General features: G+C 38.5%; 2 protein-coding genes across 4 annotated transcripts in view; both read left to right on the top strand.

Annotated features, from left to right (window-relative positions):
- The first annotated feature begins 6662 nt into the window (after positions 1-6662).
- On the top strand, positions 6663-9669 carry plaua (plasminogen activator, urokinase a). Its single transcript, XM_020921462.2, has 11 exons — positions 6663-6820; positions 7221-7314; positions 7402-7450; positions 7532-7667; positions 7747-7829; positions 7912-7959; positions 8098-8275; positions 8360-8505; positions 8694-8834; positions 8904-9052; positions 9171-9669. The coding sequence occupies exons 2-11, from the start codon at positions 7264-7266 to the stop codon at positions 9363-9365; spliced, it is 1176 nt and encodes a 391-aa protein (XP_020777121.1). The 5' UTR covers positions 6663-6820; positions 7221-7263; the 3' UTR covers positions 9366-9669.
- Positions 9670-9821: 152 nt separating this feature from the next.
- LOC110157168 (vinculin-like) overlaps positions 9822-23903 on the top strand; it is a 25746-nt gene continuing 11664 nt past the window's right edge. For all 3 annotated transcript variants that reach the window (XM_055163034.1, XM_055163033.1, XM_055163032.1), the window contains exons 1-5: positions 9822-12068; positions 16772-16842; positions 18633-18783; positions 19708-19816; positions 20959-21081. In XM_055163034.1, the coding sequence (XP_055019009.1) occupies positions 11901-12068; positions 16772-16842; positions 18633-18783; positions 19708-19816; positions 20959-21081 (622 nt within the window). In that variant the 5' untranslated portion in view covers positions 9822-11900. The remainder of the gene's footprint in view (positions 12069-16771; positions 16843-18632; positions 18784-19707; positions 19817-20958; positions 21082-23903) is intronic.

The following is a 23903-nucleotide window of genomic DNA, read 5'->3' as shown; positions in this document are numbered from 1 at the left end:
AACAGTATTAAGCCCATAGAAATGATATGTACTGTAAACATGTACTTTTGAGAGGAAACATATTGTTTTGAATTGAGTATGCATGTTTATTGGGGGGCTCTGTACAATCTTCAGATAAATAGGGTGGGTGCAGCACTACAGACTAGTCTACAGCCAATAAGCAATATTTTGATCTGTCTTAAAGGCTTGATACCAGAGAGGGTAACTATAATCCAAGTGTACATGTATCATATTTCCTTAACTGACTTCAGACCAGTTGCTTTGATGTCACATGTCATGAATGTGTTCTGGCTCAGGTCAGACCTCTGGTGGCACCATCCCTGGATCCTCTACAGTTTGCCCATCAGTACGATTTAGACATGGAAGATGCAATAATCTATCTTCTGCAGTGGGCTCACTTAAGGGCTCTATGAGGATATTGTTTTTCGATTTCTCCAGTGCCTTTAATACAATCCAGCCCTTTCTGATGAGCGAGAAGCTGCTCACGCTGGCTGTCTTCGTTTCTGTTCACTCTGTACACCTCTGATTTCCAGTACAACTCTGGGTCCTGCCACCTGCAGAAATTCTCTGATGACTCTGCAGTGGTAGGGTGTATCAGAGATGGACGGAAGCTGGAGTACAGGATACTGATTGCAAACTTTGTGGAGTAGTCCCAGGCCAACCATCTGCTTCTGAACATTGACAAGACCAAGGAACAGGTGATTGACTTCAAAAGGAAGAGGACACCAGTGGAGCCCATCACCGTCCAGGGCCACGAGGTGGAAATAGTGGACTGCTACAAGTACCTTGGCGTCCAGGTGAACAACAGGCTGGACTGGTGGGAAAACAGTAATTCTGTGTACAAGAAAGGCATGAGTAGACTCTACTTCCTGAGAAAGCTCAGGTCTTTCAATGTGTGCAGCAAACTGTTTAAAGGGCGAAATGTGTCATTGTGCTATTTGGAGACATGATGGATACAACACTGAACATGGACCAGAGAAAGGGAAGAAGAGAACTGTGTCAAGAGACTAGAAAGAAAATGATAGACAAACAGGTTAAAGATAAAGACAATTAGACCATCTCCATGCAGCTTGATGTTCCTGTGATTACAGTTACACATCTTCTTCAGAAGTTTAAGGTCCACAGGACTGTAGCCAACCTCCCTGGACGTGGCTGCAAGAGGAAAATTGATGATAAATTGAAGAGATGTATCATATGAATGGAACCAAAGAGTCCAAACAAATTAAATGTGAACTTGAAGGGCGAGGTTCATCAGTGTCAGATCACACCATCAATCACTGTTTGAGCCAAAGTGGACTTCATGTGAGGACACCACTGCTGAGAGAAAATCATAAAAAATGAGACCTGAATTTGTCACAATGCATATTGACAAGCCACAAAGCTTCTGGGAGAATGTTCTTTGGATAGATAAGGCAAAACTAGCACTAGCACTTTGGCAAAGCACATCAGTTCTATGTTCACAGGCACAAAAATGAAGCAGACCAAGAAAAGAACACTGTCCCTACTGTGAAGCATGAAGAAGGCTTGGTTTTGTTCTGGGGCTGTTTTGCTGCATCTGGCAAAGGGTGTCTTTAATCTGTGCAGAGTTCAACGAAATCTCAAAACTATCAATGTATTTTGGAAAGAAATGTGTTGCCTAGTGTCAGAGAGCTTGGTCTCAGTCGTAGGTCATGGGTCTTCCAACAGGATAATGACCCAAAACACACAGCGAAAAACACACAAGAAAGGATAAGAACAGAATACCGGACTGTTCTGGAGTGTTCTTCTGTGAGTCCAGATCTCAATTCTGCTGAACAGCTGTGAAAGGAGCTAAAACATGCATCTGGAGAAGGAACCCTTCAAACCTGTGACAACTAGAATAGTTTGCTGACATGGAGTGGGTCAAAATACCTGTTGACCAGAGCAGAAATCTCACTGATAGTTACAGAAATCGTTTGTTTGCAAAGTTTTCCTCAAAAGGTTGTGCAGCAAAAGTTAAAAGAAGTTAAGGGAACCATCACTTTTGTCCAGGCCAGTTTCATTATTTTGTTTTTTCTAATAATTCTGTTGAACCGCAGGTGAAAAACCATGTTAAAATTTCAGTGAATTTTTATTTATTATTGCTTTTCTCCAACAATTCTACCAACCATTTTGTCCATGACTGTATCTAGATGACTGTTCCTCTCCTCAAACTGCTCTCACACAGGTGACACAGCTGAACTTACCTGACCAATCCTCCTCTTATGATGCTTTGACTGAGACACAAAGGCAACTGAGAAGCGCTGTGTAAATGTTGCTGCAGCTAAACTTGAATTTCCCTCAGGATCAGTCTCTCTCTAAAAGCATTACATTTGATTCCAACAGGCAATAAATCATAGTTTTGAAGAGGAAAAAATGAACATTCACATTGCAATTTTAATATTTATATTTCCTCTTCGTGTGTAATGTTATTTTCTGTACATCTCTTTCTGCATAAAAATCAAGTGACCTCAATATGCTATGTGACTGGCATGTGAATTAACAATGTGAAAACAAACACTAAAGCATAGTGAGTTGCATAGCAATAAGTACTAAATAAAAGGTCAATGCACATTTAAAAAAAAAAAAAAACTAACATTTTTAATAATGCAAGCGTGAATTGTAATGGTTGGAGTTGCTTTAGTGCTGCTGACACCTAGGTGCCCTCCTTTACTACAGCCGCTCTTTTTGGGCAGTTGGATCGCTGTGCCGTTTTGACCTTTTGGGTGGGTGGATCACTGTGCTCTTTGAACAAAAACCTCAGGAGATGCACCTCCTTTTGACCTGAGAAGAGTTTAGAAAACAGCTCCTGCACCTTCCTGGACAGTTTCTCTTTTTTTTTTTTTGTTGGTTAGATCTCCACAAGCATCAATACAAGTGGTTTGTGTTCCCTTTGTAGTATAGATATAGGTACCTGAAGTTTTTCTTTCACCTTCTCATGGACTTTACTGGTGTTGGCTAGCTCTTGTTTGAGCTGGACATTGTCTCTCACTGTACTGTTATAAAGATATCTTACCTCCTTGTATGCACTAACTTGGTTTTCCAGCTTTCTCTTTCTTCTGGAGAGTAGCTTTGAGCTCTTTCAACTCCATAACTTTTCTGTTAGTTTTTCCCATTACTTTTTGGAGTTAGCAAGCCCTTGTTTTAGTTGCACATTTTCTTGTACTGTAGAATTATACAGGTACCAGTGCTTTAACTTGGTCTTGTAGTTGCTTGTCTTTCTTCTGAAGAAAATCAGTGAGTTTTTGCGACTCCAAGTCCTTTTGCTTGTGGTCCAAAGAATTGCTTATTTGGGTCTGATCTCCAAGCTTGGCTCTTGTCCGCTCCAACTCTTCTCACAGCACCCTGTCCAGAGTGCTGTCCTCCAGGGTGGAAGCTCCTGGACCAGACTTTTTTCTTCAGGATTTGAGGAGTCCTGGATTTTGGGAGACACCAGTTGGGTTTCCCCTGGCTCCTAAGCCCCCTGTTGGTGTGGGGCAGATCAGAGCCTCCTGGTTGAAGTCCTCATCATAGAGGTGGGTGTCATCCTCTGATGTATAGAGGTCACAGGGCTTTGTTAAAAAAAGTAGTTGAGCTATCCATGTATGTGTATTCACCAATGTTATGAGCTAAACCTGGTCTCTTCAGAAGAGAACATAGGCACAATTAATATCATCTCCATGGTGATCAAGAAATCTGTCCATGAGTTTAACAGAATGATGAAAAATTTGCACTGTTACAAACTATTAAACTATTAATAACACAGTACTATTATGTTACTGATTTATTTCAAATCAATTTCACATAAAAAGAAAAAACTAAAAATGCATCACTATCCATTTGTTAGATTAAGGGTCAACATTTATGATAATCTAAATATTTAATATAGAGCCGATATATCAAAATGTTTTCATTTGGAATCGGTCACTCAGTGTGTTTATTCATGTCAGGAAATTTAACAAAGCGTGACTAAGCCTCTGTGAGTCATTGACAGACATTGTCATAATATGTTGGCGCTATGCCTTATCCTGATTAGCATACATATAGCTAATGTTTCTATTTATTCTATTTGCCATCTGTCAGTTCCTCATACAATCATTGGTTCTAAAATAACTACTACACCTTTGGCTCTTTCTCTCCTCAAACTGTTCTGACACAGGATCTGCTGACCCTACCTGACCAGTTCTGCTGACACCTTTGACTGAGACACAAAGGTGAGAAAAGTGCAGTGTGTATGTTAGTTTAATATTTCCATATTTTTACAAGCACATAATATTTAGAACTTAGGGAGAATGTTACCCTCTAGACTATTGTTAATTAAGTTTTATTTTACCAGGACATCAAATGAAGAAACCCTTGTATGGTGACTCTTACCGGATATGGCCTCTTCCTTGAAAATGGGAAGTGAGTAACTTTGTAGGTGTCTGTTTATGTTTCCCTGTTGACAGTTCAACAATGGTGCTTACATGCGATGAGGCGAGTCAAGGAAACAGAATGTGTGTTTTACTTCACAATGAGAAACCGTTTATTCATGAAATCTTGAGAATTAAGTACCGGTAGTAAACCATATTTATCATAAAACCAATTGTCCATTCAAATTAAAAAGAGATTTAACCATTGGTCACTGTTGTGGGGCTGAGAATCTGGATAGCCTAATTGAATATTGCATACTTTAACATACATAATGTATTTGAACGGTATTTCAATAATAACGGTAATTTTGTTATCATTTTTAAACCAGATACAGATTTCCTAATATCACTTTGCACCTGGGAGGCTGTGATTTTTGTATATTGTGATATCTAGCTATAGGTGGCACTGTAGCCAAAAACAAATTGTCTTTCTGGAGAAATAAACTTCTCTTGTCTTAACAAATGTAAAATTTTCACACAGCCTAAAAGGTTTTATTTCATACAGAGCCAGTACATCAAAGTATTTTTATTTGGGGTTGGTCACTCAGTATGTTTAGTCAGTCAGGAAATTTAACAAAGTGTGATTAAGCCTCTGTGAGTAACTGACAGCCATTGTCATAATAAAATATAGTACAGTAAAGTACCACTGATTGTTGGCGCTATACTTCATCCGGCGTGAGTAACAGTATCCTGAGTTACTTGAAAAAATGGAAACATACCTCAAGCAGAATCCTTGTTGAAGTGGAGAATGAACATTAGAATGTAGTAACGTTCTGACTTTATTTTTATTTCATTAGTAGAAAATTTATGTGAAACGTAACCAGACAGTTTCCCCTGACTAGAAAGTTGTATTACAGTACCAGTGGTGGCAGATTAGATTGTTCGCTTATAATAGATAGGTTTGGAGTTTGATGCTAGCTCATACCAGTGGGCTACAAATACTGTCATTGTGTCCTTGAGCAAGATACTTCACCCACCTTGTATTATGTGGTTTAAGAGTGATTTGTGTATACAACATAATGGCATGAAGCACTTCACTTTTTAAAATAGACACATCAACAAGTGGTCAGATGGGCTTGAGGGAACAAACCAATGGGCTAAACCACAGCTATTTGGTTGTTTCCAAAGTTAGGACATTTCTTTTGAAATGGTTGTTCATAATAAAACACCTGTGCGCCACTCTTGACGTCTACCTTGCTGTAGAACAGCCCTCGAGGCCAGAAATCCCCAAAGTTAAGCTTTCAAGAGGAAACGTGAGTAACTGTAGCCACTTAAAAAATGAAGCAATACTTTTTTTTGGTAAGAAATTCCCCTGAAAATTAAAGTCTGCTGTTACATCAGCAAAGATTACAAGACATGTTCTTGCTCTAAATGGTTTTTAAATGCTTTAAATGACTATGCATGACTTATGTCATATATATATATATATATATATATATGCAGTAGGCAGCACAGTGCAAATGATGTTGTCACTTTTTAAATGCTATTATTACACCTATATTACAACTGTGTTGAGAGAGAGATTTTTTGTTCTTTTTTTTTACAATCAGGAGCTAAAATGTACAATTCCTTCTTTGCTACAAACATTTTATAGAGATTTCAAGTGGGATAGAATCAAACTGGATACAATACTTAAAGCTAGAGGCAGACTAATTTATCGGTCGGCCGACATATCGGGCCAGTATTTGCACTTTTTTGCATATCGGTCTTAAATCTTCAGCAGAGGCAGATAATTTTAGTCCAACCAGATATATTTATTTATATTTAAATCAGCTGGTGTGGCAACCAGCTCCATGAAGTATATCCTTAAAGCTTTATTTGGTAAACCTTTTGGTAAAAACAAGGTTCATGTGCTGTGCTTTGCAAGGTTTGTGCTGAATTCAAATACATAAATTTAATCAAGAATACATTTAATCTAAATCAACCTAAAATTCTAATCAATCAGCATCAGACATAAATAAAAAATCATATTAGTCGATCTTTACTAAAAGTAATATTAAAACATTTCATTTTCAGTAAATCCCCATCTGTGTATAGTGCAAGACTGTGTGATTTGAAATATCGATTAAATAAGCCATTGCCCCTAAAATGATCATAACTTCACTATAGCATTTACTCCCACGATAAAACAACAGGTACTTGACCAAGTTTGGCCATGTTCCAAAGAGGAGGAGGTTTAGTGGTCACTGCTGAGTGCTGGTACAGGAAATGACAACATTTTGTCTTTAGGGCTGCACATGTGTTCATATTGTACGAATAATCTCCTCCCCCAGGCTCTGTAGGACTGTTTAAAAGGCAACATTGGCAGACTTCAACACAAACACTTCAACTGGACCCAACGTTGAGTACGACTTACAGGAACACCTTCAATAAAATCGCAGAGGAATCAAAGAACTATCTCTTGTTCAGACCAGGAGATTGCATATTTAAAGGTATTTCACAAAAATATTTTATAACTATGCTATAATGTTTATTTTTGTTGAATATTATTTTAAAGGTCACATTTAATTTTGCATGGTATAGTAGTAAACGTATACATGTCTTACAAAGCATAACTTTAGTTTGGCTATATGCATGTATTATTGTTATTATCACTATTGTCAATGCAGATAAGTAGTTGGTGCGTCATGTTCTTCAGTGATTTTCAACAAACACTGTAATCTGTTAAAACATTTAGTTGCTAACACTGTGTCTAACACTGTGTCACAGTAAGATTCATTGTAAAACTATTTATCATTCAGAAGTAGTGTTTGATTCTTATTTGCATTTTCCATATAAGGTTTTACAGAAAGTCTTCCTTATTAATTACTTTTGTTCCTCTTACATCTTCAGACAAAAATATCTGCAATAAGAAGAAGTGAAACCACAAGTGAGGATGAATCTATTAGTCATCGTCGCCGTCATTATGTCATTCAGTATTGAGATGGTAAATACACAATATAGATAAAGAGAAGTACACTGATTCACCTTTATGTACAATTGTGAACTTATTGCCTTTTTCTACTCATCTTAGGCAATGTCTACAAAGTGGTCATTTAATCGACAAAGCAGCATTTCTAAAGGTAAGCCTGATATCTAAATTTGAAAATGATTTGTTTGTTAATTAATCATAGATATATTCATATAATAACTATGACTTTCAGGTGATTGTGTATCTGGAGATGGCAGTAGTTACAGAGGAACAGTGTCTCATTCTGAAAGTGGACGTCCATGCCTGAACTGGGGTGGATACAGTTTTTGGGGAGTTTTTGATAGCACTCGCAATCATAATTACTGCAGGTAAATTCAATAAGCATATCACATTCATTGCATACTGAATGTGATTTTTTTTTTAAGCTTTTTGCAATCATATGTTTAGGAACCCAAATGGCAAACTGAAGCCATGGTGCAGAGTTCAAGGGGAAACTGGTATAGTCAGGGAATACTGCAAAATTCCACAATGTAAGTTACTATCTGTCCAGTAACGTGTGCATTTATAATGATATATATTTATTGTTTTTAATTAAAATACAAATTTTTTCAGGTTCTACCTCAACAGTCAAACCTCGTACAGTTGAACCTCAAGATACAGGTATTTGTTTAGTCTTAATACATGCATGATTGTCTGATTTTTTCATGGACATGGACATGGAACCCAACACAAAATATACTCAACACTTCTGATATCTACATCTACTCACTCATTGTATGGTCTTTTGTCTTTCAACAGAACTCACTTGTGGTCAGACATCTGAACGTAAGCTGTATAGAGTAGTGGGTGGATCTTTCACACGTATAGAGTCACAGCCCTGGGTGGCAGCCATCTTTACTCGTCGTGGAACCTTTCTTTGTGGCGCCTCACTCATCACGCCTTGTTGGGTTGTCACAGCTGCACATTGCTTTGATGGGTAATTTTCAGTTTCTCTTTTGATGCTGTGAAAAATGTGGCTTAAACAATACATAAATGTTGATAAGCTTGTGTTTTTTTTAAGGTTGGACCAAAATGTGAATCAATTTACTGTTTATTTGGGCAAGAGTGCAATTAATGAAACCAATGTTTCCAAGGACCAAAAGTTTATGGTGGAAAAACTGGTTATACATCGCAAATACAATGCATCCAACTACGATAATGATATAGGTAAGACAGGTGCCATGTGTAACAATGTACAAATGAATATTTTTTGCCGTTCATTCAAAGATTTATTAAATCCAGAACTATATTACTCCTACTAAAGTTACTTGAAAGCATTACTATTTATTTTTTATATATTATTTTTCTTTTTTTTGTAGATTTGTCATATTTATCATCATATTATTATGTTTCAGCGCTTCTAAAGATCAAAAACCAAAATGGAGGATGTGCTGTTAAATCTGCTACCACTCGTACTGTGTGCCTCCCACCATTTCGAACTCAGTTACCTGTTGGATTTCAATGCACTATTGCAGGATATGGCAAGGAAGACCAATGTAAGATTTTCAGATCATTTAATTAACTTACTAATTACTTAAAATATACTAATAATACAATGTCTTCAGATGCTTGGGCTTATTCAAATGTCCTTAAAGAGGGTCATGTAAACCTGCTCTCCCAGTCAGAATGCAGGAGAAAAGACTATTATGGAGGCAGCCTCACTGGGAACATGTTTTGTGCGGCACACCCTAGTTGGAGTATTGATTCCTGCAAAGTAAGTCAATTAATCCAGCAAGACCAGTTCATAAAAACCTTAACGTCTATGGATATGTTTTGAATTAATTACATACAATTTACCATACTTGTAACTAAAACTGTAACTCTTTTGACAGGGGGACTCAGGTGGTCCTTTGCTCTGCAAAGTCGCAGGGCGGATGTTCCTGTTTGGCGTGGTCAGTTGGGGAGATGGATGTGCCAACAGAAACAAACCAGGAGTATACACCAAAGTCACCAACTATAATAGATGGATTGCAAAAAACACAGGCCTACCCAAATACACAGCAGGGATAATGTATCCAACAAAATGAGGGTTTGGAGAATATTATGATTCTTAAAGGCAGCTTAACAATAACGTTATTTACATAGGACAATGTATCACAGGCTTAACTGCATTTTGCACTCCAGATCCTTTTTTTTTTGGTACGACTTTCATTTCTTTTCAGTTTTCAGTGAGAATGAGAATGTAATTTGTATATTAATTTTAAATTTAATTTATTTATTACTTTTGTTTTTGTAAAAGGCTGGTCCTACTGCACATATTATAAATTATTTGCATATTATAAATTATTAACTGTCTCTTATGTTATTCATTAAATTCCTCCTAAAACATTATTACACTGCCTGAATTATGATATATTATTTTTACGAATGTTATTTTAATGCTCCATTGTTTGGAAGTAACATTTTAATGTAGTTTCACCAGGACATTGCTCAATAATTAACACTAGGAGGAGCTGCTGAGTTGAAATCCATAGTGAACAGTTTAATAATCTTCTTAATATTAGACCCTACCCATAAAGTCCATCTAATCACTCTACATTTAAACTCCTCAGAATGTAGGAAGTAGTAACAGCTGGTTATTACATCTACCACTCACTTAATTTAACACATCTACAATGTTATGGGACAGCAGATAGTATATTTATATTTACATGAAATCACGTTAATTAACGTGCACTATTCGTTTTAAATAAACAAATAATTGGTAGCACTAAGAGGATTGTTAGAACACCACCACCTCTACTTTATGGAGCCAGTTGTGAAAGCAATAATCAGAAGCAATTTTGCCTAAATATTCACTCATTTTCTCTGTATATTATTATTATTATTATTATTATTATTATTATTATTATTATTATTCATTTCATACAGTATACATGCATCTAAAATGGTTTGCAATGGAATTAAGGGAAGAGTTTAAAGTGCTTCTCTTGATACACAAGGCCGTCAGTGACCTTACCCCAGTCTAGAGGCCACTGCACTCCTGTGACTACAACTTTCTTTCTAGGTCCGGATAAAAGAAGTGTGGCGATCGGGCTGCTTTCAGTATACGCTCCCAGGCTCTGGAACAGCCTTCCCCCTGAACTGCACACACCTCATTGACACAGTTCTTAATGAATATCATCTTCATTAATGTTGTATTGCATGCTTATTTGTTGCCTCTGCGAAGCACCTTGTGTACCTTTTGGCTACTGGAAAGTGCTATACAAATACATTTTGATTACTTGATTTTGATTTACTTGATTCATAACACATGTGACAATTAATATTTACTGCATATCGCTGTTCTCTTTTTTAATATATCATATGTAAACTATTTTTTGCTGACTGTGAGAAGCTGATTATTACTGAAAGCATTCTTTACAAAAGCTCCAAGCCACCCCCCAGATGGTTTATTTCATAGTTTGTTTTGACAAGTGCACATATACAGATGCAGTGCTACTTGGACCAATCACACTGTCCTATTGGCCTTCAATTACTCATTGCAGGTTTACTTTACTGCTTTGGAGAGTCATAGCCTTATATGGGTTTGAAAAGCACCAGGATGAAACTCACTCCTCTTTAAGGACAATTCTTAGGGACGAACATGGTTCAACTGTGAGTTAGGTAGACGGGATTGTGCATACCCAAAGGGCAGCGCAAGATGCCACGTAAGGAAAAATCACAGATTAGAGTTAACAATGCGTAAGATATTTTTTTCTGCTAATATAATCTTTGTGATATATTGTTATAAAATGCATATTCTCATAGACATGATCAAATGTGTTGCTTTGTTCAATAGTTTGATGATTTATGTCTTCGTGACTCCATATCTCCGGTCTTTATTTAGATGTGTACAGGAGACATGGACCCCTACCTTTTAATGACGCCAGATCCAATGCCAAACATTGGAAAACTCAGGTTATACCTGTAGGACCAGTGCAAATCACCGCTGTGTCATCTAAGGTTTCACACAAGAAACTGACTTTTACGAGACTGAAACACATAAGTTAAACGAATAATAAATAAAGCCCTTATAGCATCGTCTTTCTGATTCTGAGTATTCTGTTTTCTAACAAGGCATTGCTTCCTTCCTGTATTTTCAAATGCCTATATTTTACTGAATGCCGTGGACGTTTTGAAATGAGCATTGTCCCTGCCATATTTTATGTATTATCTTTAAGTCACTCAAACACTTTCCCTTTTCAGGGGTCTCTGGCATGCATGACGTCACGTGGGGAAGCGCTCTTACTTGCCGGATTAGCGCGTGCTTGCGCGTGTGCCGTGCGTGAGTACGATGAGCAGAGCGTCAATGCGCACCAGCAGCGAGCTGCCTGGTAGCGGTGTTCCTCTGATGTGATTGGGCGGAGGGCGGTGATTCCTTTCTGTCACGATTCTAGTGTCGCTCCCAGCGGAGGACACGAACCGTCCTAGTCCAGAGCTCCAGCGAGGACACACCGCGCGCATGAGGGCGTAGGGACTGTATTGCCAACCCGGGATTTGCCCTCGTGTGAAGGAGAGGAGGTTGGAGGAGAGGAGGGATCTTTTCATCTAAAGGGGCTGCGGTAAAAAAGTCATCCAAGATGCCGGTGTTTCATACCAAGACAATTGAGAGTATCCTGGAGCCGGTGGCCCAGCAGATCTCCCACCTAGTCATTATGCACGAGGAAGGCGAGGTGGATGGGAAAGCCATCCCGGATCTGACTGTGCCAGTGGCTGCAGTGCAGGCAGCAGTCAGCAACCTTGTGCGGGTGAGTTTAGAGCGCCAAATCACTTCAAAATACATAGTCTTGCACTCCAATACCCTAAGCATATTAATACACACATAATCACAGTAATAGGCTGTCATATGGGCTGCGCATGAAACAATGTACGTAATTGTTGTCCTACAGCAAAGAAACTCAGGTCCATGTAGGTCTATAAATGTCATTAAAACACATGTGAAAGTGGACAGCTGGAGCTCCTGCTCTTCATAATCTGCAGCCTTCAAGCCAAAATGTCAAACTTAGCTTGTCCTGGTCTTATCAGATGGCCCCTAAAGTCAGTGAGGTTTGTGGAGGGAAAGGAATGAGTGTTGCTTGAAATAAGATGTATGATTCTTATGATTATATCGATGGCATATTATTAAGTATTCTTTGATACATTAACTAGTTTACTTTGTGAAGTTTTTTTTCTTGGTGTGCATTCACGTTTGTGCACAAAATTTAGTGTGCTTGTCAAAGTGTTATTTCACAGACGTAATATGCTTGATGTCATTCTAGTCTCTTCTTCCTGAACCTCCTTTTTGCTCCTGTGTTGACAATGATCCAGGAGATTATGGATAAGCAGAGCTGGCAGAATCGTGTCCCTGACTCTCTTTAACTTAACTATTTTTGAAACCAGAAAAAACATGTATTTAAATACTTTGAAAATGCACATGGTGTTGTAGGCTTAAGCAGAACAGTTTTAAAAACTTTTGAAATTATTTTGTTTTTATGCCTCTAAATGTTATTGAGACTGTCAGTTGCATTTAGTCCCATAGCCATGAGTAGTGTTTGCATGTGTTGGTCTAAGCAGAAGCCTGTGTCAGCAAGGTCATCTATAGTGTAAATATTTTCACCTGCCAATATACAAATTAACCAGCAGCAAGCTAGTGTAATTGTAGTGTGTAATTGACTCCTAAATCATGATCACTAGTTGGTGATGCATTGAGTAGATTTGTCCAGACATAGAGCAGACGGAGGCTAATCGGAGCTGCAAGCCTGTTCCACGTGATGGAGATGAGAAACTACGGGTGACATAATGGACAAGGACACATCGACAGAGGGATGGCATATTTTATTTTATTTTTAATTTACATTATCAAAATAAGTTGATAGACAGCCATCTCTGTACACTATTTTATTTATGCCTTTACAAAGAGGTATCTAACATTATCTGTATCTGCTGCTTCTGAAAGTTCAGACTTCACAGTCACTGGTTGAATCAGCTTGTCACTTAGAGCATGATGGAGTCACTTGACCAAAAGGATGAGTGGGTGAACATGTCTGTATTTGGACATAGAGTTGCTTTACAACAATATCACAAAATAACATAGCAAATATATTGTATTAAATAATTTCCCTTGTTGATCAATAAAATTTGTCTAAATCTAAGAATCTGAGGCATGTTTTCTTGTTTAAAGACAGTTTTGAAGTGACAAAGAAGAACAAGAAGGTGCTGATAGAAATGGCAAAGTGGCTGGAGGACCGAGCTTGTCAGACCAGTAGGGACTGAATGTTTGGTCAACTGATTTAAATGGATATGAATGACACCTAACACCCACATTCACACATTTGTGAGGACACAGGCTTGATTTTAGAAAGCTGATTCATTTCCACACTTGTGTTTAAACTCAAATATAACCCACTATACAGACCAACATGAGCGCACCAATGCAAAGTGATACAATTACATAGTTAACCCCATCCCGGGTGGGCTCTGTGGCAGGCTAGGGGGGTATGTAAAATCTAGGTCACCAAAACACTTAGACACGCACAAGATGGTGTCAGTCTCACTGTGGCAGAGGTAGTATGTGGGGTGATACCAACTAATGAGCTCCAAAGATGCTACTGCTGCAAGTGTAGGGAAAATAGCAAATTTGTGGAAAGATTCTTATAAAGCAGTTTGTCTCGTATATCTTCATAGGTGCTTAGGGTGTCTGGGGAGAGGGAGAGGAGGGAATAAATAGATTTATCGTTGAGTGAAGTAACCACACACTTGCAGTGAAAGTAGGGGAGAGAGAAATGAGAAATGAGTCAGTCTTAAGAGTCTTAAAAGGTAGCAGGAGCATGCAGCCCCCCAAAGAGTGTCAAACTATGTGCCAAGTGTCTGGTCCACACCGGCTCTCCTCTGCCCCGGCACACACTGTTACCAACTGCCCTTTCCTTGTAAATATAAGGGTCTACCGTATATTTGATGCCAGGTTCATGTTCATCTTGGCTGACTGCATTTCCCTTCTGTTCCCTGCTCTGCCTCAAATCTATTCTTAGATATCAACATTGGATGCCAGCAACATTTCCTAAAAGACACATGCTCACTTTATACTGTATTTTAGCTATAAAATATTTAAACCTCAGAATCACATTTTGTCTTTGTGCCAGTTTTAAGATAGTTTAAGGAGTGCTGACTTAGACTGAGCATGCATAGTAATTTGCCTTGAATTACATAATACCCGAACAGCATAGTTAATCACTCATTAATCACTCACTATAGCGTAATATATTTAGTGTAATGCTTCAGAATGGCTTTTAAGTGCATACTTATTAACTAATACATCATTTGGTGTTTATAATGAGAATTTTCAAATAAGTAATTAAACATATGTTAACATGATGCCACTAGTCATTAAAGGTGCTGGATTAAATCTGGTTTTTGGACATCCATTAACCATATGTTCATGGTTAGCAGACTGGATCTGAGTGGCAGCTGTCACTCCTCTCTTCCCCCTTTACCACATACAGCTTCAGTCATTGCATCCACCAGACCACTTTAACTCATATTAATTATAGATGAGCCTTTACTGTTTACGGGAAGTACTGGTGCAACCTGAACATTTTCTTGATAAGTATCAACCAGATGGAATCATTCAGCTTGTAAAACTACATTCTTAGCATTTTTAGCTTGTTTTAGTTGTGTCAGAAGTTCACAGTCCATAAGTCTTTGACCAGTCCACACTCCAGTATAGCCAGTATACACTTTGGGTCAGTTCCATGCCCCAGTATAGGGACTGTTGCATCAGAAATGACTTGAAATACAGTCAAATCTGCAATAATTCACTGCCCAGTAGAAGACAGATGATTTGCTATGGCGACACTTCTTAAGGAAAAAAAAAAGTATTATGGTAACATAAAGGTGGCTACTATACCAATAAAGATAATTTTAAAATTGTTGGTTGATATACAAAATTAGAACATTAGGTATATTGTCTATGATTTAATAAAAATACACTATTTAGACTAAAAAGGTACAATATGTGCTCATTAATCAGAATAAAACAAGCTTACTGTGTAGTCATCCAAACAAGGGTATAGGGTTATATTTCTGTTTCTAGTAGTTTGCATCCCGTTAACTTTTTGTTCAATACTTGAACCACAACCACCATATGTAATGGTCTATTTTTGCACATTTATGACTGATTGCAAAAAATCGTGTTACTGGGATTAACACATGTTTTGGTCAGTATTGCACACCACTACATGCAGATAGATTTTGAAATATTTGTTGTGATGCAGCTGCTTTATTTGGTTTGTAATAAAAGGAAGGTGCTGTACCTGGGAAATGGTGTTGTTTGAAAGCCTGAGTCTCTGGAGCCAGTAAGTCTATTAGCAGACTTTCATTGACACAGCACCAAGAGACTGACACTTTCCTCTCACTGTAATTGCATCTGTAGTATAGTGGCTGTGTTGGCAACAGCTGAAGGCTGGTGCTTCTTTTATTTTTATGTCATATGCATTTGTATTAGAAATCACTCGTTTATTACCATGCCAGTGTTGTCATTGGTTGAGGCTGTTTCCTGCAACTGTATACATTGTCTTTAAAACTTTCAGGCCATTTTTCTGCGTGTTGCTTTGGGCATTTACCCAAATGTAAACATTGGAGAAACAGTCTGAAAATTAGAGGAAAAAGAACTGTAGGGTGTGCAATTATTCAAATTTTAAATACAGTTTTACTGAAAGAAAAAAAAAAGTTCACTCACTGTCTTCAGTGTGCACAAATGTGTTTCCTTGAGTGGACAATTTGCTTAGGGATTGTACCATTCATCTTCTAGAGTATGTTTACAACAATCTATTTCTGTGAGATATGTCATCTACTTTCATTTCATCTGCTTGTTCTCTTGATTTTAGGCACACATGCACCACCTTCTCTCTAAGCAAATAATGGTTTGAAGTATTGGGATTTCCATTTTATTTAAATAATCATTATTATTATTTTTTCCATAATCAAGCAGCCATAGTAGCTCAGTGGAAAAGGTTCATGTTGCATTTAAAACCCACTAAACAACACTGATAGAAAAATCAATGCACTCGGTGGTCACTGTCAAGTTCAGTTACTTCAGCAGAATGAGACACATTTACCACAAACAAAACCACATTGTTCTTATTATATTCAAAGATTTTGACTCCTTAATATGTTAGAAATTCTAAATGTGATAAAAAAAAAAAAAAAAACACCATTCACTACATAGGTTGTAGTAAAATTTGTGAATTCACACCTCTGCACTGTTCGTCACTCTCTTGCCACTATGGGCTGATGTGATACTTCTGCAGTCCATAGTTAAGCATGTATTGTGTTACATGAGTGAATGAATGTGAGTGGTTTGTGATCCTTGCCAGCCCTTAACTAACTCTGCCTTGTCCAGTAAATAGAATACACCTAATCATGACCAGAGCTGACAAATATTGAAAGTTTTCTTGTTTACTCTATTGTGTTACAGGTCGGGAAGGAGACTGTCCAGACCACGGAAGACCAGGTGATGAAGAGAGACATGCCTCCTGCATTCATCAAGTGAGTCCTCTCCACAAACTAAATTACAGTGTCTACTGTACTACTCCTCTGTCATTTAACTGTCTCTTTTTACACTAAAACACTCTGAGACACAACAACATGGAGCCACTGACTACATGATGGAAACTATTCCCTATCTCGCACAGCAGCAAGTTGTTAAGAAAAGCATTTAGTCATTTAATGGTAGGAAAAGTGGCTATGTTCCCAAATGAAACAAAGAGTCATTTCTGAGGCAGGAAAGACCAGTGTCACAGAGAGGTCCAGAGTGTCCTCACCACTGAGAGGGGCTTGTTGTCCAGATGGTTGTGTGGAGCTGACATCCAGTTTGAATGTTGACTTCAGTATGTCAAGAACAAACCCAGTCATTTCATAAATGTGCTCAACTTATTGTTATTACGACAGCGACATAGAAAACATGGTTACCAATTTCACTGCACATCTGAAATTTTGACTTAATTGTGTTTCCCTATTGGCTAATATAGATGTTGGGTAGCTGTATAACCTGTGAAATGTTTTATGTGTTTTGATCTTGAGCCTGATCTCCAATCCTGGCCTGTTGTTGGCCACTGCTCCTGACACTTTGCCAAAACGGGATTATATTATGGGTCAAATGTGGGGGACAAGTTTCTTACAGGGACAGCAAAGTGTACCATGACCATGATCTGGCCTTGATTTTTGATAAATATAAAAATTTGTATTGCAGGATTATTACTGTTAAGGTCATGCTATTTTAGATCTTTTTACAGCTAGCAACTACAGCAGATAAAAGCTGCCTATTGAATGTTTCCTGATTTGTGGTTAACAAAAAGCACATGCTCTACAAGTGTCCCTGAGGTGCACTTGCACTTTGCACGCTGCTACACACATAAATCTGAGTGGCGAGGCTTAGGAAGGGGCATGTGGGAATGTGAACCTGCCTAAATATAGATGAACCAGTGGCCATCGATACCCCACCAACGGGGGTCAGAGAAAAAGAGACACTTGGATTTATTCAAGGGGTCTTAAAATCCTCCTTCAGGCCATGTCCATCACTGCTCCTTGGCAATTGTGCATTTCAATAAGAACTTTTTCATTAATGCTGCATATTGTTCCTTTTGCGTGTTTATGTATTTTGTAATCAAGCTATGGTGTAATATAATTCAGGACTTTTTCTCACACAACTTCCTTTACTTTTGTATTTATAAAGGGAAGTATACCATAATTAAATGCTGTCTAAATTAAGAAAATAAATCTGTTGTGTTTATAAAGTGTAGTAGCAGTGGCTAATATGTTGAAGGTAACAATTGTGTTCTTCTTGAGTAGATGTTGGAGGATTTCTCTCATCTTCTCACATAAGATAGAAGGATAAATTCATAATGTATATAGTTCATTGTCAAGCAGTATTACACATTTTGTCTTTTTTTTTGTGTGTGTGTCTGCCAATGACAATTTAAAATGCACTGTGTAACTTTTTGGTTGGGGTTCTGTCACCTGCTTGGACTGGACTGCTCTGCCTGGAATGTTCCACAGTATGACATTAAATAGTTCTACCTTACTTTTATTCAATTACAGGTGGTTTCATTGCTCAGAAATACCTACCATTCTGAGTGGGGTCGCCTCCCCACAGACCTGTAAAGTGGTCTAGTTTGTTCTCCATGAAGATAGAAAGGTTTAATACCATACTATGAAACATTCTAGACAAAACAATAACATATCCATGGAGAAAAGTATTTGACAGGCCTGCCAAGAGAAAAGTTACACAAAGCACCTTAAAGCTTATTCTGACTGTGTCTGTACCTATGCCTATTTAGGGTTGAGAACTCCTCCTCTAAGCTGGTCCAAGCCGCTCAGATGCTGAAGGCAGACCCTTACTCCGTCCCAGCTCGAGATTACCTGATCGACGGCTCCAGGGGGATACTCTCTGGGACCTCTGACCTCCTGCTCACTTTTGACGAGGCAGAGGTATCAGTTTGACTGTACTCACAAGCCCCCAGATCATGGGTTTCAGCTTCCTTTTTATAGGTGCCATTTTGATGACTTTTATCATTCAAAATATATATATTTTTTATTAATTGTTAAGGCAATGGTGGAAATTTTCTTTTCAACTAAGGCTGCACAATAACATATTCTGATAAAATCGAAATCTCAGCTTGAGTTGGCGCAGTTTTCAAATTACAAAGGCAACGTAAAGTTTTAGAATGTCCTCTGCAAATAATGAAATATTGTCTTTTTATAGAACAATCTTATTGTAGCTGTAGTTTAGACCTCTACACACATGGTCTGAAATTCATGGGATTCCTGTAATAGTTTTTTCATATTCAGTCTTCTCTCAAATGTGAATGCTGCTGGAGTTTTAAACATATATTGCAAATCTAAATAACATTAATCCTGGTCAGAAAAATCAGCCTTAGTTTAAACCCATGGATAGTCTCACAGTGAAAGAGTGGAAGTCAAGGCTGTTCAGGTTCTGTAATGTAGTTTAAACGCTGCTAATCTAATCTCCCAGATCAAATTACTTCCCTGTGACGTAGTTCAAGATCTGTCCATCTCTACTGCGTGGATTGTAACTGAGGGCTATGGTATGCATGGACTTGCTACGGTGTGCCTTCATTTGTATGTTTGAAGTTTCAACATGTAACTCAAATCACACTGCGCACGTGTTAATGGTGCCCAAATCTCATCGTCAGGGCAGCAGTCACAAGACAGACATCACAAGACAAAAAACAAAGACACCATACAAGATACTAGTTTTCTCCAAGGATATCCAAAAATAACAGTATCAAAAGTTGTTACATGTATTCATTATTTTATTTTTCATTTTTTTAATAGAAAGGAAATCGTTTGTAAAATAATACTGATGCTAAAATATAATTTATTTTGCTTCAGGTGAGAAAGATAATCCGAGTGTGTAAAGGAATCCTGGAGTACCTCACTGTAGCAGAGGTTGTGGAGACCATGGAGGACCTCATCACTTACACCAAGAACCTAGGACCAGGTAAAGAAAAGTAACACTTATTAAATGAACAACTATATAACATCGACATACAAGTACTTTTTGAAATGGAGAAAGAAACTGGTCTAAGTAGTTACAATCTAAAGTTCTGGGGTTTGCTTGCAGGATTTGTCTGCTCAGTTTTTTGAATGTCTCTGACCACTCTTCACTCCCATTTTATATTGCTTGCCAATGGTTGAAACAAAATGATTCACTATTTATCATGTGTAAATTGTATTAGCATTAGTGGGGTATTTTTTCTTATTGATCCTAATTATCTAACTAAACTAAATCTAAAGTTTTAATGTGGTATTTTAATGCCTTTCTTTTTACAATATGGCTCAAAAGGGGTTACTGTCCTAAAAAAAACATTATTATCATTTATCAAAATATTTTTCATTTATTTTTATATATTTTCTTTAGCAATATACCTTATATTGACCTACCTTTCACATGATTCTGCTTTTATTTGCTTTACATAGAGCAATACTAAAGTTTATAATAATTAATGCCCACTTTATTTTTGACTTACTGATCAACATTCTGCAACACCAATAAGGGATCAAAACATTTTCACTTGGAGCAGGTGGACCATAAACAGTCAATTCATCTGGGGTGCTAAAAGGTAAAAGGTCAGTAGTGTTGTCAGCGCATTGAGGCATAATGAGCCGGGGAGAAATCCGATGCCAAGGTTTTCCACACGACTGATGCTTCCATTGTGCGTGATTGGACATTTAGGACGTAACAATCGAGCCTGCTCAGCTGCTTAAACTGTACTTTGCCTTGGCTCTTAACAAAGATCTAACTTAAAAGTCTTAAGTTTCTTGGTTGTTGAATTGACTTTTTAGAAGATTTTGATTTCTCGGCATTAATTTATTTATATTGACCTGAGCTGAAGGAAGAGGGCATGAGTGGGACATTTCCTTCCTTTTTACATACAAATATGCAGTTTACTAGTATTTTTCTTGTCTCGTTTGTGTCAAATATTTGTATGGATCATAGAAATTGTTTTGTGATCTTATTCTAATGTTACACCCCACTTTTATTTGACTAATCGGAGCACATAGTGTGTATTTTCACCAAGAATTTCTTAAATTGATTAAAGCCCCACAAATTTGGCTAAACTGTCCTTTTCCTTGCATTAGGGATGACTAAAATGTCGAAAATGATCGATGAGAGACAACAGGAGCTGACCCACCAGGAGCACAGGCAGATGTTGGTGAGCTCCATGAACACAGTGAAAGAGCTGCTGCCTGTCCTCATTTCAGGTGAGTAAACTGTGTACGGGAGGTTGTTACTCTGATGCAGCAGTAGAGGAAAAAGAGAGGTCACACAGCGTCAATCTGTCACTATAGCAACCAGAATAATTACAGTCATTAGTTGCGACTTGTGACAGTTACAGTAGGCAGTGCTTGGAGCTGCCATAGGTTTGAAACTTAAGGATGGAGATTTCTACAATCTTTTAGACTGCTTAGAGCAGACATGTCAGACTCAGGTCCAGGGGCCAAATGTGGCCCGCGATTTAATTATATTTGGCCCGCGAGATCATATCAAATATGTTTTAGAGCTGGCCCGCCGGCTATAGATAGGCTATAGAGACATTATTATTAAACATTTTGTTGTTATTGGCCCTCGCCACTGCGAGGGGTATTGTTCTTCGTCGGTTTCTTTTCTTTTTTTTTTCTTTTTTTTTATTCCCTTTTCCGACCAAACGATCGCATTTTTGACCCCCTGAACATCGACGAAAAGTCCCCAAACCGGGGTCCAGATCGACCGGTCCGGCAAAAAATTCGATAAAACGGGCATCGCGACAATGCCCAAAGCCCCCCCATTCAACAGCGCCCCCTTGAAATTTCAAAATTTTGAGATGACTGGGAGGCTCAGACGCATATTTTGGAGTAGGGTCACGAAATTCGGAACAGTGATAGAACTCATGGAGACAAACAAAAAAGCCAATCATTGTGCACCCGTATGACGAACAGGAAGTCGGCCATATTGGATCAAAAATTCGGCGCCGTTTCGACTTGGGGGTCTACAAAAAGATTCAAGTCCCCGGGGTTTCGTCCAAATGAGCTCAGATTTGACATGTCACATCTAGAGACATGAACTCACAGAAATTTTCAACTTTTTTTTGAGATACTCCGTACGGTTCGCCCGTAGCACGCCGGCGAATAACGCCTTCGTTTCCTGTTTTTTCGAAGGCCTGTCACGGCCACAGGCATTGTCATAGAGAACTCAAATTCAAATCACAATTGCGTGACCCAGGCCTGAATGTAATGAAATATGAAATCTAATAAAAGTGAACTCTATAGCGCCCCCTAGCATAGACGTGAAACGTCAACATTATCGGATTTTTACCAAATTCGGAAATTAAATTCTATGCCTGATGACAAGCAAAAAAGTGCATTACGGACATGGGGTATTTTTCACAGTTGGCCACCAGGGGTGCAAAGACTCCCCCAAAAAAAGTTAAAAATTTATTACACAAACAGGTTTTGTCCGATCGTGCTGAAATTTGAATCACTAATGCATGATCCCGGCCTGAATATAATACACTATAAAACATATGAAAAATGAACTCTATAGCGCCCCCTACCATAGACATGAAACGTAAGCATTATTGGATTTGTACCAAATTCGGGAATTAAATTCTGTATATGATTACAAGCAAAAAAGTCTATTACGGACATGGTGCATTTTTCATGGTTGGCCAGTAGGGGCGCAAAGACTCCCCAAAAAAATAATAAAAAAAATGATTACACCCACAGGCTTAGTCCGATCGTGCTGAAATTTGAATAAGAAATGCATGATCACGGCCTGAATATAATACACTATAAAACATATGAAAAGAGAACTCTATAGCGCCCTCTACCATACACATGAAATGTCAACATTATCGGATTTGGACCAAATTCGGGGATTAAATTCTATGCATGATTACAAGCAAAAAAGTCCATTATGGACATGATGCATTTTTCATGGTTGGCCAGCAGGGGCGCAAAGACTCCCCCTAAAAATAGTAAAAAAATGATTACAGGGACATGCTTAGTTCGATTGTGCTGAAATTTGAATCACTAATGCGGGATATTGGTCTGAATATAATAAACTATAAAACATATGAAAAGTGAACAGTATAGCGCCCCCTACCTTAAGGCCCGTTCAGACCAAAGCGTCAAAGCGTCCACTTTCTATGTAAAGTCTATGTGGACGCGCGACTAGAGCGTCCTGCGTTTTTGCAGCGCGTTTTCGGCGTCAGCGCGGCGCGAATCTGGCGTCGACGCGGCGCTTCTTGAGCGTTTTGGCGTCAGCGGCCAAGACGCGCGTCCAAAGCGTCAGCGTCAAGAAGTTGAAAATGCTGAACTTTTCACGTCAGACGCGCCGCGTCAACCAATCAGGGACGAGTATCCAGTGACGCAGCGACGTTATTATCAGGAAGCAAGACCCGAGAACCAGAACCAGAACCACCAACATGAGCGGAGCATAAATATATACGCCACAATCACCGAGCCGATCGCAAGGACTACACCAGGACCGGACCAGGACTAAACCAGGACTCGACTGGGACTAAACAAGAACTAGACCGGGACCAAACCAGGACTAGACCGGGACTGATTCAGTGTCATTAGCGGAGTATAAATATATATACGCCCCAGTCGTCGACCCGATCTCCTCCGCTGATGTTTTATGTCATAAAAACACTCTCTCAGTCTGGTCTGATATTGTTTTGGGAAAAGACCGGGACCGGGCTTTTGTTTCCAGGGCAACGGACGCGCGTCAAGTATTTTTGTCCCGTTTGTTCACGGCGTCAAAGACGCGCGTCGGGGGCGTCTACACTCAAATGCAAACGCGTCCAAATAGAGGCGTCAAGGCGTTTTTTGACGCTTTGGTGTCAACGCCTCTTTAGACATGAAATGTTAACATTATCGGACTTGGACCAAAGTCGGGGAATAAATTCTTTGCATGATTATAAGCAAAAATGTCTATTACAGTCATGGTGTATTTTTCACGGTTGGCCAGCAGGGGCACAGAGAATCCCCCCAAAAATATTGTAAAAATTATTATATGCACATGTTTTGTCCGATTGTGATGA

This window comes from Boleophthalmus pectinirostris, unplaced genomic scaffold (assembly GCF_026225935.1).
Source record: "Boleophthalmus pectinirostris isolate CB_2022bp ecotype Guang Dong unplaced genomic scaffold, ASM2622593v1 HiC_scaffold_5, whole genome shotgun sequence".
NCBI classification, from domain to species: Eukaryota; Metazoa; Chordata; class Actinopteri; order Gobiiformes; family Gobiidae; genus Boleophthalmus; species Boleophthalmus pectinirostris.
This window is presented reverse-complemented; position numbering and strand designations above follow the sequence as displayed.